General features: G+C 50.4%; 1 protein-coding gene across 1 annotated transcript in view; it reads left to right on the forward strand.

Annotated features, from left to right (window-relative positions):
* Positions 1-16,797, forward strand: part of SEMA3B (semaphorin 3B) — a 65,525-nt gene that overhangs the window by 40,510 nt on the left and 8,218 nt on the right. Inside the window, exons 5-14 of the mRNA XM_084839600.1 lie at positions 5,038-5,157; positions 5,293-5,386; positions 8,003-8,122; positions 9,481-9,626; positions 10,088-10,202; positions 11,229-11,298; positions 12,061-12,205; positions 12,657-12,876; positions 15,737-15,828; positions 16,565-16,606. Coding sequence (XP_084695726.1) covers positions 5,038-5,157; positions 5,293-5,386; positions 8,003-8,122; positions 9,481-9,626; positions 10,088-10,202; positions 11,229-11,298; positions 12,061-12,205; positions 12,657-12,876; positions 15,737-15,828; positions 16,565-16,606 — 1,164 coding nt within the window. The remainder of the gene's footprint in view (positions 1-5,037; positions 5,158-5,292; positions 5,387-8,002; positions 8,123-9,480; positions 9,627-10,087; positions 10,203-11,228; positions 11,299-12,060; positions 12,206-12,656; positions 12,877-15,736; positions 15,829-16,564; positions 16,607-16,797) is intronic.

Raw genomic sequence — 16,797 nt, forward strand, 5'->3', positions numbered from 1 at the left:
TGGTCTCCCGTTGATTATGCATTTGCCTGGAGAAATGGTTAATGCTATGCATCTGTCCCTTCCTCACTGGTCTTGCACTGTGTGGTCTTCTCCACGTGAGCCGGAGCATCCTGCTTATGGCCTGTTTTTGCCCAGGAAGCTGCCTTCCACCGAGTCAGATCATTGCTCTGTCTTGCTCAGTAATGTCTGTGCTGACTGGCAGCAATGAGTCCCCAGGCTTTCAGACATGGGTCTCTCCCAGCCCTACCTGGAGCTACCAGGGATTGGGACCTTCTGCATGCCAAGCACAGTGCAGCAGTACCGTGGAGCTACAGCCTGGGCTTAACTTGTAACTTGACCACATTCTTACTGCATGGCATTAAAGGGTCACAGTACCAGAGTTGCTTCCCAAGACCGTTCTGGCATCCACTGCATGCCATGAGGCCCATTTGCCCCTTTATCTATCGTTACGACTTGTCATACCTGTGGTGGAGGGCTTGAGCAATACAGGCCTGGGGAAGTCCAGCAGCAGCTCAGTGGCACATGTCCAGTCTCTGGGGAGAACTGTTGAGACAGCAGCACTGGAACATCTGGCCCATGCCCGATGCATTGATCTGACAGCGTTGCATCTGGCTCATTTCTCTTTCCCATTAGCTACACAGCTCGACAGCCTAAAGGGCTACGGGAGGCTACGATGCGCCTTTCTGCACATCGAACATCATCCCTGTTCTTGGGTTTCAATTTTCCTCGACCTAAATGAGAGTGCTGGCTATCGGGTGTCGGAGTCAGTAACGTCAGCCCCAGAGAGAAGGCCTGGACCTGCATGGTTTTTCCAGATGGGAAGGTCTCGACTGCAGGATAGACACAAGCTCAAGGTGACCCAGGGATGCCATGGAGAGCTGTGACTGTGCAGACTACCAGAGTTCTAGAGAAGGGTGAAGAAGGGATGCTGCTGATTTGTAGAAGATTGTCCTCAGGGCTGGCATCAGGGGTATTTAATTTATTTCATAGAATCATAGAATTGTAGGGTTGGAAGGGGCCTACAAGGCCAGGGCCATATATATTTAAATATATTTAAAATATTTCTTGGCCACCTTTCAGGGCAGAAGCCCTCCTAAGGTGGCATACACCACCTGTGAACCGCCCAGAGAGCTTCGGCTATTGGGCGGTATAGAAAGAAAGAAAGAAAGAAAGAAAGAAAGAAAGAAAGAAAGAAAACAATAAAAACCAATACAGGCTTAAAAGCAAACAAAAACCCCCACAATAAAAAGAACAACAACAGCAAGCATATCAGGGGAGTCCAAAGTAAAATAATATGTTCTCAGGGACTTTTTAAAAGTCCTGCAATGATGGGGCCTGGCGGACCCCCAATAGCAACTTATTGCAGAGGTATGGGGCCACTGCAGAAAAGGCCGTCTGTCATGTCTCATCTAACTGCTCTCTCAGGTGGGCAAATGAGGAGGGCCTCTCTTGCTGATCTTAAAGTGTGGGCAGGCTGATATGGGTGTAAGCAGTCCTTCAAGTAATTTGGTCCCAAACTGTTTAAGACTTTAAAGGTCAAAACCAGCAGTTTAAGTTGGGCTCAGAAACACACCGGTAACTGATGCAGTATAAGAGTTGTATGGTTGAATTGTCTTGCCCCCACCAATACTCAGGTGGCTGCATTCTGCATCAGCTGAATTTTCCGGACCATCTTCAAAGGCAGCCCCAGGTATAGTGCATTACAGTAGTCCAACCTGGACATCACTAGTGCATGGATAACTGAGGCACTGTCCCTCCTCTCCAAATAGGGCCACAGCTGGCGTACCAGCCTAAGCTGATAAAACACACTCCTGGGCACTGCAGCCACCTGGGCCTCTTCCAGTTAGCGCAGAGTGCAGGAGAACTCCCAGGCTACGCACTTGGTCTTTTAGGGGAATGCAACCCCATCTAAGACCAGTTGTAAACCTCCATCCAGAGTAGTTGGTTTACCACCCCACAGTATCTCCATCTTGTCTGGATTAAGTTTCGGTATGTTCACCCTCATCTACCTGAAACAACCTCCAGACACTGGTTCATGAGTTCCACAGCATCCCCGGGATGTGTAGAAGAAACCAAAAGGTAGAGCTGAGTATCATCTGCATGCTGATGACATTTCAGCCCAGCCCTCCTGATGACTCCCCCCAGCGGTTTCATGTAGATGTTAAAAGGCATGTGGGACAAGATAGAACCTTGCAGCACCCCACAGGCTAATGTCCATGGGGTGGAACAGAAGTCCCCCAGCACCACCTTCTGAGACCGCTCCTCCAGAAAGGACCAGAACCACTTTAAAACTGTGTCTCCCAAGTTGATCCAGAAGGATACCATGGTTGATGGTATCGAAAGCCACTGAGAGGTCCAGAAGAACCAACAGGGTTGCACTCCCTCACTCCATTCCCCGGCTTAAGTCATCAACCAGGGTGACCAAGGCTGTTTCCGTCTCATAAACAGGCCTGAAACCTGGCATGATGGGGCACCTGCTGAGGCTCACACCTCTGCAGGGGCCCCACTGCTGTCAAGATCCTCCTGACCCTGTTCTTGTGCCTCCTTGTTGTCACTGCCTGTTCACTTGCCTACTCAGACCAGGCAAGCACTGATAATAGAGGAGAAAGAACACCTTCCTTAACTTAGCTTGTGCTCTCCCTCTGGGAGGTGGTGCAGACTGGATCCAGAGGAACAGGGCAAGTCAATAGGCAGTGGGGACAGAACTGAGGGGGAGGTGAACCCACATGTTGCCTAACCCCCCCCCCGCCCACCCACAAATCCTGGAGCTGGCATTGGTGCTCCCAGTTATCCTTGGTTTTAGGCACATGGCCAAGAACACAGCTAAAATCAAATCCTTCCATGCAAGTTGATGAGAGAAAAACTGGGGAGGAAAGGATTGAGCACCCCATCTCCCCACTCCAGTTCTCTGCTCAGAATTGCCCCTTCCCAAAGCTGCTGCTCTTAAATTAAAAATACAAAAGGCTGTTGGGGCTTCATTACATGCATTTGCTTGTATCGTGTAGTCCCACCACTGTCCCCATCTCTCAATCAGTTCAGTTTCTTCCAGCACTTCATATTATCAAGCAAATTAGGCTGTGTTTGGCTAATGGTGTCCAGACTTGCATTTTTCCCACCTGATCAGCCACTGAGAATAGGGAGAAGATCTGCTGGAAACCTTCCCGTGATTCACCTGGATGTCATGCTGGACGGTATCCCTCTTCCTGGCCATTGTCCCCCTCCCCCTCCCCCTTCACGATCCGATCCTTCTTTCCTTTTTCAGTGGACTTTATTGCAGATGCACTCCTTCACCACTGACATCTTGCTGATATTTTCTGCTAATTGCTTTCATGGCAGGAGGGCCTTTTAATCTGCCAGAACGGTGTCTGCTTCAGGATGTATGTGTCTCCCCCCACACACATACATATCAGGGGGCATTGTGTATCAGAGTCATTGATGGGTATATGGAGGCAATTGCTCCAATTTGGTGTTGTTGTTGTTGTTGTTACTGCAGTGCGAGGGGAGAGAATGAACTTCAGAGGAGGACGTGTGTGTGTGTGTGTGTGTGTGTGTGTGTGAGAGAGAGAGAGAGAGAGAGAGAGAGAGAGGGAGAGAGTTATATGCACACATAGACAGGAAACAATGGGGGTAAACAGGAAGGAAATTAAATATGACAATGAGTCCTGTTGTAAACAAGTCCTACGGTACCTCTGAATGCTTCTTTCCTGGTCTTGACATTTACAAATAATGGAAAGTCTACTTCCAAGGTGGAACGCTGAGCCCCTGCTTTTTAAGCTTTGCATGGACACTGTGCTCTCGTCTTCCCTCCTACTCCTCCTCTCCCACCCACATGTTTGCTCTCTTGCTTACTGCTGCTCCACCATGGATTGCTGTTTGCCTTGCAATTGACAGCCATGTGTGAATTGGCTCCTTTGGGAGCCATTCACTCTGCTCTCTTCAGCCCTTGTTTGCCTTGGCTGCTGCGCCAGGCTTATTCTCAATTCGCCTTCAAGACACCAAACGGGAGGGATCTCCGTGACACTCCTGTCTCTGCTGGGACCTCCTAACTGACCTTTCAAGGGGCCCAGTGGTGCTGGGAGAGGCTGTGATGTCCTTCTCCTTTCCCCACCAGAGCTTGTCACTCCCCCAGGCGTACGAACATTCTGGCCCATTCACCAAAGATGAATTCTGCCTGAGTTATTCCAGACATTTAAATAATCAGCCACTTTTTAATGGGCTGACCGTGCAGGAGTGATCCGTCAGCGGTTAATTGTGCTCAGCAGCAAGTCAAACAGATGTTCGCCTCCTGCAGGGGAGGGGCTGCTGAGGAGGCTTGCTCTGGGAGGAAGGAGAGGGCCGTGTGGGGGACTGGGGTCTTCGTGTCTGCTGGCGACCGGCACGAAATCTCCACCCCACCCATCCTTCCCAGCCCTCTCTCGGGTGCTGCAGAGAGCCAGTTCTGCAGAACCCCTGCTTCCCACAGCGCCCTCTGCTGGGGGAAACTGGTGGTAAAAGGTGCTGTCATTCCAATCAGCCACGGACATCGTGGCACCAGCATTTCTTACCCCACACAGTTCTTGAGGCAAAGAGAGGCTCCCACATTCTTGGGCATTTCAGCAATGTCAGGGGAGGATGTCCAGAGGCGAGGGAAGCGCTGACCCAGCAAATGCCAGCGTCAGAGGCCGGCGAGCTGGCGTGCTTCATTTCGCACCTTGCGACGGCCCCCCTTTCTCCATTCCCAGCTCTTGCCTGCCCCACAAGATGTTCTTTCTGGCAGGAGCAGAGGCACATCTGAAATAAGGATTTGGGTGGGAAGTTGGAGCCATTGGATGGAATGTAATAGATAGGGATGGGGAAACGGCCCGTGCTTGCAGCTCCCTTGTCACTGACAGGCGTCCAAGCCTTCTGGCTCCCTTGCTTGCAGCTCCGCTGATGCCTCCCAGTCCCAGCGGACAGGATCTGTTTTCTGTCTGTCTGTCCATCCATCCATCCCATTACGCAACCTTGCGAGCCCGGAAGGCAACTTGCTCAATTGCAGGCGCTGCTCTTGTTCCGCAGGCCGAGTGCATGAACTTTGTCAAGGTTCTACACCCCTACAACCGCACCCACCTGTACGCCTGCGGCACTGGGGCCTTCCACCCCACCTGCGCCTTTGTCGAGGCCGGACAGCGTGTGGAGGTGAGTCGTGCGTGGGTTCACAGGGTGTGGGGAGGGCTGCGGGGGACTGAGGCTGAATCTGGGGCAGGGGAGCCACCAGAGCCCTGGGTTTTCCTCACCCATCCCTCTTGCTGACACGTTCGCTCCTCTCTCCAGGACTCGGTGTTTAAACTGGACTTTGGGAGCTTGGAGGATGGCAAAGGCAAGAGTCCCTACGACCCTCGGCATGAGGCTGCCTCGGTGCTGGCTGGTAAGGGACTGCTACTGCTAGTCCCAGGGGTATTCTGTGGGACGCCCCTGAAATGCACACAGCCCCTCCATCTCACAGGCTCACACAATCTTTGAAGAGCTTTTGATCTGAGAAAAGAGTGTGGACGTTCCCAGTATCCGATGTGACAGGTCTCACAATTCAGCTGGCGCTTTTCGATCTTCGTCTCAACGAAGAACCCAGAGTCCCTAAAGCCGGGGTAGGCCATCTGGGGCCCTCCAAACATTTTGGACAACAACTCCTATCAGCCCCAGCCAGCACAACCAACTATCACGGATGATGGGGCTTGTAGTCCAACACATCTGGGAGGCGGCAGGCTGCTTACCCCTGCTCTGAAGTTGTTCTTGAATATGAGAAGTGGAGGCTGCTGTCTGCCATATTGGGAACAGCTGACTGTGCACACAGGATGCAACTGGTGGTAGGGAGCACGTTCCCTTCTGGATCCCAGCACCCGCTCTGCAGGGCTCCAGGAATGGCTGCTGCTCCCTGGCTGGCCAGCAGTCTGCACAGGAGGCATTTAGAAGTAGGAGCTTTGGCAGAAGGTGGTCCTGCATGGGGACCCAAGAAAGAGCATCTGAGAGACATACTCCAAAACAACGGTAGGCAACGTGGCACCCTCCACTTGTTTTGGGCTACCATTCCCATCATCCCTGACCATAAAAACAGAAGAAGAACCATGCTGGATCAGACCAAGGGTCCATCTAGTCAGCATTCTGTTCACATACTTGCCAACCAGCTGTTGACCAGGAACCCACAAGCAGGACAGGAGTGCAGGAGCACCCTCCTGCCCATGTTCCCCAGCAACTGGTGTGCATAGGCTCACTGCCTCTGGTACTGGAGGTTGCACATAGCCATCAAGACTAGAAGCCGCTGATAGCCTTTTCCTCCAGGAATTTGTCTAACCCCCTTTTAAAACCATTCAAACTGGTAGCCATCACTACATCTTGTGGTAGTGAATTCCATAGTTTAACCATGTGCTGTGTGAAGAAGTACTTCCTTTTATCTGCCCTGAATCTCCCACCAGTCAGCTTCCTGGGATGACCCTGGGTTCTACTATTTTGAGAGGGGGAGAAAAATGTCTCCCTATCCACATTCTCCACACCATGCATAATTTTGTATACCTCTATCCTGTCTTCCCTTACCCTCTTTTTTTCCAAGCTAAACAATCCCAGCTGTTGTAACCTTCTCTCATAGGGGAGATGCTCCAGCCCCTTGTTCATCTTAGTTGGCCTTTTCTGCACTTTTTCCAGCTCTGCAATATCCTTTTTTAGGTGTGGTGACCAGAACTGTATACAGTATTTCAAGTGTGGTTGCACCATAGATTTGTATAAAGGCAATATGATCTTGGCAGTTTTATTCTCAATTCCCTTCCTAATTATGCCTAACATGGAGTTTGCCTTTTTTACTGCAGCTGCACACTGGGTTGACATTTTCATCAAGCTGTCCACCACAACCCCAAGATCTCTTTCTTGGTCAGTCACCGCTACCTCAGATCCCATCAGGCTATACTTGTAATTGAGATGTTTTGCATCAACATGTATCACTGTACACTTGCTTACATTGAACCACATTTGCCATTTAGATGCCCATTCTCCCAGTTTGGAGAGATCCTTTTGGAGTTCCTCAAACCCCCTTTTTGTTTTAACCACCCTAAATAATTTGGTGTCATCAACAAACTTGGCCACTTCACTGCTCACTCCTAATTCCAGATCATTTATTACTAAGCTGTCAAATTTATTTATTTATTTATTTATTATTACATTTATTAATAGCCCATCTGGCTGGTCACCCAGCCACAATTCTACAATAAAAACATTTTCTAAAATACCCTAACCCACCCCAAATGCCTGCCTGAACAACCACGTTTTTAATGCACGGCGGAAGCTCATTAAAGAGGGGGCATGACAGAGTTCCTTAGGGAGGGAGTTCCACAGAGTGGGGGCCACCACAGAAAAGGCCCTTTCCCTCGTCCCCACCAGTCTAGCTGTCCTGGCTGATGGGACAGAGAGAAGGCCATCCGAAGCTGATCTTGTTAAGTGGCCTGTCTGGTGTTGCTGGAGGCGCTCCTTCAGATAGGCTGGGCTGGAACCATATAGGGTTTTAAAGGTCAAAACCAACACCTTGAATTTGGCCCGGAAAACAACTGGTAACCAGTGCAACTCCTTCAGCACTGGAGTGATGTGATCTTGCCGGCGGCTGCCTTTAATCAGGCGAGCCTGATTAAAGCATTGGTCCCAGCACAGATCCCTGTGGGACCCCACTGTTCACATCCCTCCATTGAGAGATTTTACCATCTCTTCCTCCTCTCTCCTTTCTTGTCTTTAACCAGTTGCTGATCAGTAAAAGGACCTCTCCTCATATTCCATGACTGCTGAATTTGCTCAGGAGTCTTTGGTGAGGGGCTTTGTCTATAGCCTTTTGGTAGTCCAAGTGGCCATACTGGCTGGGGCTGATGGGAGCTGACGTCCAGAACATCTGGAGGGAGCCTTGTTGCACTCCCCTGCTGACGCATATGGATTCCATCTGGCTGGGGTTGAGGCTGGGCTTGGCTTGGACAAGCCAGGAAACCGTTTAACCTTTATCCTCCGTTGCGGGCAGGTGAAGAGCTTTATTCCGGGGTAGCTACGGACCTGATGGGCCGGGACTTCACCATCTTCCGCAGCCTGGGCCCAAGGCCCTCTATCCGTACAGAGCAGCATGACTCCCGGTGGCTCAACGGTCAGTGATGGGGCTGGGAAGACCATCCCAGAGATGGGGGAAATGGGTCAGTATTGGAGAGGGGGCTGCTGGGCCAATTATTCTCATGCACTTGGCCAGTTGTCCTTTTTCTTTCCCTGGTGGAGCACTTATTTTGGCAGCTGGGAGAAAATGTCCATGTATGTGCCAGGGAAATCCACAGTTCACTATGACTCTCATGTTGGTTCTGCTTCAGAGTCCACTTGCTCTCCAGCTGTTGAGTGACTTATGGATGGAGTCTGCCGCCTAGTGGTCAGAGCCTGACTGACAGCTTCCTGAATGATCTCAGACCACTTATTTACTACATTTCTAAATAATCTGCCCAATAACTAATTCTCTCTGGGCAGATGATCATCGTGACCACCATGATAACAAGGGTGGGTACAGTACTGGGCTCGGTGGACCAGTGGTCCAATGCAGCATAAGGCCACATCCTGTGTCCGCACAGAGCTGCTATTAGCGGTTGAAAAAACAGGGGAGATCTTTTATCACAGATCTCTCACAGCCTGTCTAATTTGTCCCTTCAAAAGAGCATTGGAGGAGGTGTCACAGGAAAAGATTTTTGCGGACATTTGGGCTTTCTACATTGCTGTATGCAGGACAGCTCACAACCATAGAAATGACAAAATATGCAACAAAAATCACATCCTAGAACAATTCAAGCAAATGAAAATAAGTCAGCATGAAAATATAACTAGACAAACTAATAATTTAAATCAACGAACATAAAACGTAGTACTCACGTTAATGTACCATTACAAGGTAATATTCACTAAACAACATGGAGGTTAGTGCCATTTAAGATTTTGATAGGTTAAAAAGGTCCACCATTGGATATAGCCAAGATTAAATTGCAAACAGTGTATTTTAGGGATAGCTATTTATTTGTTGTTATTATTATGTTTATTATTACATTTATATCCCACCTTTCTTCCTCTTGCAAGGAAACCAAGGTGGCTTACAAGGTGGCTTACCTGCTGTCCATTTTATCCTCACAACAACCCTGTGAGGTAGGTTAGGTTGAGAGTCAGTGACTGGCCCAGTCACCCAGGGAGCTTCATGGCTGAGTAGGGACTGGAACCCAGTTCGCCTGAGTCCCAGGCCAACGCTCTACCCACTACAACATACTGGCTCTTGTGTGGGTATCTTCTTTTCTAAACCTCATAGCTGAGGTAGAGGAGAAGCCAGGGGCTGGAAGCCCGGTGACTGTGCAGCGTGGCGCATCCTCTGCCTTCCCCCATCCCCACCTCCTGGATCAGCCATCTCCAATGAGCCCCAGCAAGCACGGTCAAGCTCCCCTGGCCCTGCACTGACATTCTCTCCCATCTCTCTGACCCAAGAGCCAAAGTTCATTGATGTCTTCTGGATCCCAGAGAGCGAGAACCCTGACGACGACAAGATCTTCTTCTTCTTCCGGGAAACGGCAGTGGAGGGCTCCCAGGGACTGGGCAAGCAGGCCTTTGCCCGCATTGGCCAGATTTGCCGGGTGAGAGTGCTGGACTTCAGCTGTGGAAGGGCCGGCCTCTGGTGGGGTTGGGCAAGGTCTGGCCAGACTGCTCCTGGTGAAGCAGCGGCGGGGGGAGATGGCTGGCGGCCAGCCCTTGCTTTGGCTGAGGGACCCGGCATCAGCTCTCATGCCTGTCCTGGTGCAGGACACCAGCACTGGTATTTGTTGCGGGGACCAGGAGACGCTTTCTCAGCCAGGCTGGCAACTCATGCCCCTTCAAAGGCCTTTCTGCATTACAGCCTGTTGAGCCCCTTGCTGAACCATGGACCACTTGATCCCCACAAGGGTCTTCCTCTGTGGCAGCGGAAAGTAGCCCTCTGGGTTGGGACCCTTGCTGGAGGAGAGAGACTGAAGTCCTGGAGGGGGGCTCCAGAAGCCTTGGATGGGGGCAGGGTCCCTGGCAGCTCTCCGAGACATCTCTTCTCTTCCTCTCCCTGCAGAATGACATGGGGGGACAGAGGAGCCTGGTGAATAAATGGACGACCTTTCTGAAGGCCCGGCTAGTGTGCGCTGTTCCAGGCAGTGACGGGAGTGACACCCACTTCGACCAGCTCCGTGAGTGGCTGTGGCTGACGGGGGGCTAGGCTGATCCTAAATGGGGCAGAGGCTACTGGGGAGTCCACTTGAGGTTGTTGTACAGCAGAAAAAGGGGATGGGATGGGGAGGAAGGGTGAGTCTGTCCCTGGGTGGGGGGCATGTCTCACATTCCCACAGCCATCCTTGGAATTATGGTGTTGCCTGTCTTCCCTGCTGCCAGGGTGGAGAGCGTAATTGCTATATTAACTTCTCTTACATTCCGGATCTTAGAACAGGGGTATGTGCATTCATCTACATGCGCATGCAGAGCCAAAGCATTTGCTGGAAGTTTTTAAAAACAATCTCATGACTCTGGAGGAACAACTTGTGATTTCTTTTATTATTATTATTCTTGCATAGTTCCTAGCCGATGGAATAATTTCTGTACTTAAGCAAAAATTCTTCCCACATTAATGGTTACATGCTGAAACCTACATACTTGTTTCTTCCAAAACACAGTAAAAGATCACAATTTCCTCTGAAAAGAATCAGTTTACATTCTGGATTCTCTTGGTTTTCAGATAGCTTGCTATCCTTCCTCTCCCCCCACCCCCATTACAGCCAAATCCCATAGCCTTACGTAAAAAGGCTTAACATCTGGTGTTCTAGTGACTTTACAGAGTTTCACAATATGATTTTTTTGCAACTTGTGATTTTTAAAAAATGGATTTACTACCTCATAATTGCCGTAGGGCCGCGCCTGCCAGATGTTGTGGATTACAACTCCCATCATCCCTGACCATTGCCCATGCTGGCTGGGGCTGATGGGAGTTGGGAGTCCAGAACATCTGGAAGGCACCAAGTTCAGGAAGGCTGCTGTAGGGTCAAAACAGAAGATCTGGTTTCTCTTTCCCCAGTGAGTTTTTTGGTGGGTGAGTTAGAGAAAGGTCACTCTCAAGCAAGATCACTGTTTCCTTTGGATGGGAAAGAGATAGCCATGCTCAGGGTGGAGGGTTGCAGGCCGCTGGCTCCTTCCCTCCATCTTCTTCTTCTTGCTCTTCTCAGGTGATGTCTTCTTGCTGCCAACCAGGGACAAGCGTAATCCATTGCTCTATGCTGTTTTCACCACCTCCAGGTAAGGATAATAGTCTCCAGTGAGTGCCTTACTTTCAGGGGTGGGAAGATTTCAGGCTTGTCGGACCTACTTTATTTTTTACTAGAACCCCAAGATCTGCCAGGAGGAGCCAGGTGCAAAAAGACACACATTTAGGATTATGGAACAGGCCCCCTCTGAGCACACACTGAGCCCAGCATTCACTTCCAGGGCCAGAACTGAGCTGAGCTCGCAGTCCTTTCACACAAAAGTCCACCCCTGGTTATGCTCAAGCTTCCTTCATTTCAGCAGCCAGTTTAGGTGGTAAACATAATTTTGTTGTTACGCTTGCTAACCCACTGGGAGTCAGAAACCTTTGGAGATCTACTGCAAATCAGAGATCTAGCAGTAGATCCTGGTCTACTTTCAGCCCACCACCTTCACTTCCAGTCCAGGTTGCCTTTTCTGACTGGGCCGCAGCAGTTGGAGCAGTGGAGGCTGGTGGTTCTACTGTCAGTGGGGCAGAAATCCGCTCCGGGTTTCAGTCAGAACCAGTCAGAATGATAAAGGAGCTATCCAGCGCCTTGAGAGTACTGACTGAAACCTGGAGCAGATCCACCGCCCCACTGACATCGGAGCCACCAGCCTCCACTGAGCCTGGGTGACCCTCTGGTAAATGCCTCTCCAGGTGTGACAGGCCGTGTAGGGTGGGGGTGGGGTGACGCCATGTGGCTCCTCCTGTCTTCCCTCCCCGCTTCTTTCCTCACCCTTTTCCCAATGCTTCTCTTTGCTCTGCTCTCACAGCACCGTTTTCAAAGGCTCTGCTGTCTGTGTGTACCACATGAACGACATCCGCCGAGCCTTCTTGGGGCCTTTTGCTCACAAGGAGGGGCCCAACTACCAGTGGGTGTCCTACCAGGGCCGGGTCCCTTACCCCCGCCCAGGAATGGTACGTGCCTCAGACTTGGGATCCTGAAATGAAGGCCGTGGAGCCTGGGCATGATGTGGGCGACCAGAGAACAATGCGTCTGGGGAAGGCATGGCTGGAAAGGGAAAAGCAGGTGGATACGAGGAGCTGGGAAAGAGAGAAAGCAAGGCTGGGTCAGAGGGGGTGTTCTGCATCAGGGCTGTGCGGTTCTGCCAGTATTCTCTGTTCTGGTTCTGCCAGCTCTCTATGAGAGTTTGGGGCTTCAGTAAAAAAAGGAGATGGAGGCCAAAAAAGGGGCATCAGCAAGGCTGCATGGAAGGATGGGGGTATTAATCTTGGGACATGAATGGAGTAGAAGGAGAGCAATATGGGATGCACAGAGGGCTGTGATGGTGGTGTCTAGGAGTAGATGTCTTTGACATGCCCAGGCATTCTGTCCACATTCACCTCCCTTCTCTCTGCCTCCTCACAGTGTCCCAGCAAAACGTTTGGCACTTTTAGTTCCACCAAGGATTTCCCTGATGATGTGATCCAGTTTGCCCGCAATCACCCATTAATGTACAATCCGGTTTTGCCACACGGCCAGCGGCCCGTCTTCCTGCAAACCAACGTGGGCTACACCTTCACCCGCATCGCGGTGGACCGTGTGGCAGCAGCCGATGGCCACTATGACGTACTCTTCATTGGCACCGGTGTGTCTGCACTCCCCCTCTCCCGATGGGGAGACATGGCCCAGGGGCCCCCAACCTTTTTGGTTCAGGGGGCACATTTGGAATTTAGAGAGGGTGGCATGGGTGGGCACTCTCAGGAAATGGCTACTGTGGGGGGGCGGGGGGGCTTGCCCATCCATAAAATGGCTGCCATGGTGGACATGGCTGATAACAAAACACCCACTTCCCAGAAGGCAAACTGGCGAGGCTAAATGAACAGTAACTTCCACAAGAAGTGAAGTACATGGCAGAGTTGGGATCCAAGCTCCAAAACACAAAGCCACTCTTTTGAATCCAAAGGAAGATGGTGCTGGAGAGCAGCACTTGGCTTTGCAGCATACCTGCCTCCCAGTTTTAAAAAACAATTTCAAAAAATCTGAAAACATAAAATGAAAATTAGGAGGGGCAGGAAGCCTGGTGGGCACTAAGAAGTGTCCGGAGCACATCGGTGCCCACAGGCACCACGTTGGAAACCCCAGGCCTAGCCAAATGCGCTGCCCAGTTCCCATCTGCTCCATAAAATCTGCATGCCAGCTTTCCCCAACCTGGTGTCCTCTAAATGATTTGGACTTCCCATCAGCCCACGGTCAGGAATGCTGGGAGTTGTAGTCCAAAACACCTGGAGGACGTCAGGTTGGGGAAGGCTATCATAGACCAAGGATCTAATCCATGTGCATGTTTGATACCCTTGCTAACAGCCCTGAGTTCCCCTTAGCTGGCCCTTCTTTGTAGAGCCCTCTCTGGGTGAACATGACACCTAAGTGAAGCGTGCATCTCACAGCCGCCGGGTGTTTAATTCCGTATTGAACGAAGGCGTTTTGAGAGCTACATCAGGCCTGTCAAGCTTCTCTGACTAGCCCATGAAGCCCCTGCCTCTTCCCCCTGTCCTTGCGGTTGCCCCCACGATTTCTCCACTTCTTCCATTGGCTGCTGGGATTCAAACCTGGCCATCCTGTTCCCTTCTGATGCCATACATGTGCACATACATCCATGCATGCATAATATATTCAGAAAACCTACAGGCCCAATGGAAGCAGCAGCAGCAAGTCATGTGACTTGGCAGGGCCACTAGGGAGGCTTGGCATGCCAGCCGTGGCGAGGACCCACTTATCAGCTGAATGGAGAAACATTGTTTATGCCCCTCCCAAGGCAGGTGGGCATCTCATGCTTTGACATTAAGTGAAACACGGGGTGACTTCCAATCCTGACTGTGAAGCAGGGATGGGAAGGCCAGTGTTTCTGCAAGAGAACAACCTGAGTTGTAGAGCATAGTTAAGAAGTGAACTGATTATTTTCAAGCTCATGCAAAAGTTTCACCCCACTCATATTCTTTCGATAGAAATCTCTGTTTCAGCAAACGAAAGGCATCATGTACATTAATTTTTCATGCATTGGCAAGGCTGGGATCTCTTCTCGATCATCCCAAAATGCAGGACACAGAATAATGGGCTCAAGTTACAGGAGGCCAGATTCCAGCTGAACATCAGGAAAAACTTCCTGACTGTTAGAGCAATACGACAGTGGAACCAATTACCTAGGGAGGTGGTGGGCTCTCCCACACTGGAGGCATTCAAGACGAGGCTGGACAGCCATCTGTCAGGGATGCTCTGACTTGGATTCCTGCATTGAGCAGCGGGTTGGATCAATGGCCTTGTAGGCCCCTTCCAACCCTACTATTCTATGATTCTATGAATCCAGCTGTAGAATTTGTCTTGGGGCCAACCTAGCTTTGACACAAGAGATCCCATGGGCAGGATCCCATATTGTTGTTGCTTCAATTTAATAGTAGCTCTGGGGCAGGGATTCTGATTGGGTCCCACACAATTCTCCCCATTAAAATTGTTCTCCTGAAGCAGCTATTTGCCTTGCAGGGGAAAACATTCAGGTGCCAATATAATACCTGTAGGTCTTCCCCTATAAGGCAAGTAGCAGCTTCTGCGGGGGACAGTTTTCATCAGAAAAAAGGGTGCGGGGGAAAGGCGTCATGTACACACCCTCAGCACCACAGTCCCAATCCAAATTGGGACCTCCTGTGGCTGCTTTTCATCCTTCCTCTTCTGCAAACCTCTATTTATGGGTCTCTTGCAGTGTGCAGTGGTGCCCTCATTGTGTGTAGTGAAATGTTAATGCTTCCTGCACGGACCCATTGCCTCAGACTGCCCCAGTCTATCGGGCCACATTTCTACTTGTGGCTGGTGCACTGGTGGCTTTGATTTTAGCACAAGATCAAATGAGGCTTGAAACAAGATCCCTGAAGGTAGCCACTGAACACCCTCAACCAGCCTTCCCCTGACTGGTGGCCTCCAAGTGTGTTGAACCAAAACTCCCATCACCCCCATCCAGTATTGAGGATGATGGGAACTGTAGCCCAACATATCTGGAGAGCGCTGGGTTGGGGAAGGCTACCCTAAACCAGTGGAGGCTGGTGGCGCTGATGTCAGTGGGGCCGTGAATCCGCTCCACACCTTGGATGGCTCCTTCAGAGTTCTGACTGAAGCCCGGAGCAGATTCACTGCCCCACTGACGTCGGAGCCACCCATCTCCACTGCCCTAAACCCTTGGCTAGCAGATCTGCGTTCAGGCAGATGGAGACCAAAAACTCTGTCTGGAACATAGTTCTCCGTTATGACCTCGCCCCTTTTGTGTGACCAGAATTGCCTAGCTTTGGGTTCTTGCATGGCCCCCGTGGCTGTGATCAATCTTCCGGGGGTGGGGTGGGGGGCAAGGGAAGGGGAAGGGACAGCAATACTTCTTGTGGCATTGCCTTGAGAACACAGGAAGCCTCTCCCGGCCTGCAACTCCCATTTGTGCTAAGTTACCTCCCTTTCCCTCCACCTGGCAGACATTGGCACAGTCCTGAAAGTCGTCTCTGTGCCCAAGGAAAGCTGGCAAAACATGGAGGAGCTGCTGCTGGAGGAGCTGCAGGTGTTTAAGGTAAGCAGGGAGAAAAGGAAGAGGGCGTCTGGGACTCAGCCAAACACAGCTGCCTTGTGAAGGGATCGTAACGCTACAGTGTCTGTTTGGGGCATCTGTCTATTTTGTGGTTCTCTGCCTTTCCTCTTCAAAACTGTGTTGCTGTCAGCAGCCTTTTAGGACTTCACCTGAGAAACAGGGACAGTAACCTGGGTGCTGTGGGACAGGGCTGGGGCAAAATGCGTTTGGTTCACATTTTCATAGGAACCAGCCTGATTTGCACTTTCTGAACTAATGTGCAAATGGGAATAGAATTATCCTTCCATTATTGCCCTTTTCTGAATTTGGCAATGCAGTTCTCCGATCAAAAAATGTGGACGGTAGGGGAAATTGCATACAAAAAAAGCATATATTATGGAAAGGTACTTGCCAAAAATGTGTACATTAGGTGAAATTGTGTCCAAAAATACATATGCATTTTTGTGCTCATGAAAATGTGTACAAAAATGCATATGAACTTTTGTGTGGAGTTAAAAAAGTATTCCAAGCTGATGTACAAATGGGATGGGATGGATGAACTTGTGTTTGAAAAAAGGCAACCATTATAAAAAGTGAAATGGACAGGTTCACCTATTCCCTACCCTGGGAAAGTGCTTGGACCCCTGACTGCAAAGGAGCAAGCCTTGGGAAGGACATCGGGGATACTGACTGTCTATCAGCAATCAGTCACATCACAGTTCCTTTTTCTCATTGGCAGGACTCCTCTCCGGTTACCAGCATTCAAATCTCTTCGAAGCGGGTATGTAGTTCAAACAGACAGGCACTAGGGAGCCACAAAGTGGGAACAGGAATGGGGGAGGTGGCAAATCTTTGTTTGAATGCAACAAGGGCTTTTGTTTGACCCTAAAGACAGCCTATAAATATTTCAAGCTACATACATATATACATACATACATACATACATACATACTGCTGGGTACAGAGATCTGT

Source organism: Heloderma suspectum, chromosome 2, assembly GCF_057233095.1.
Source record: "Heloderma suspectum isolate Gila_16-S chromosome 2, 16-S_ref, whole genome shotgun sequence".
Lineage (NCBI taxonomy): Eukaryota > Metazoa > Chordata > Lepidosauria > Squamata > Helodermatidae > Heloderma > Heloderma suspectum.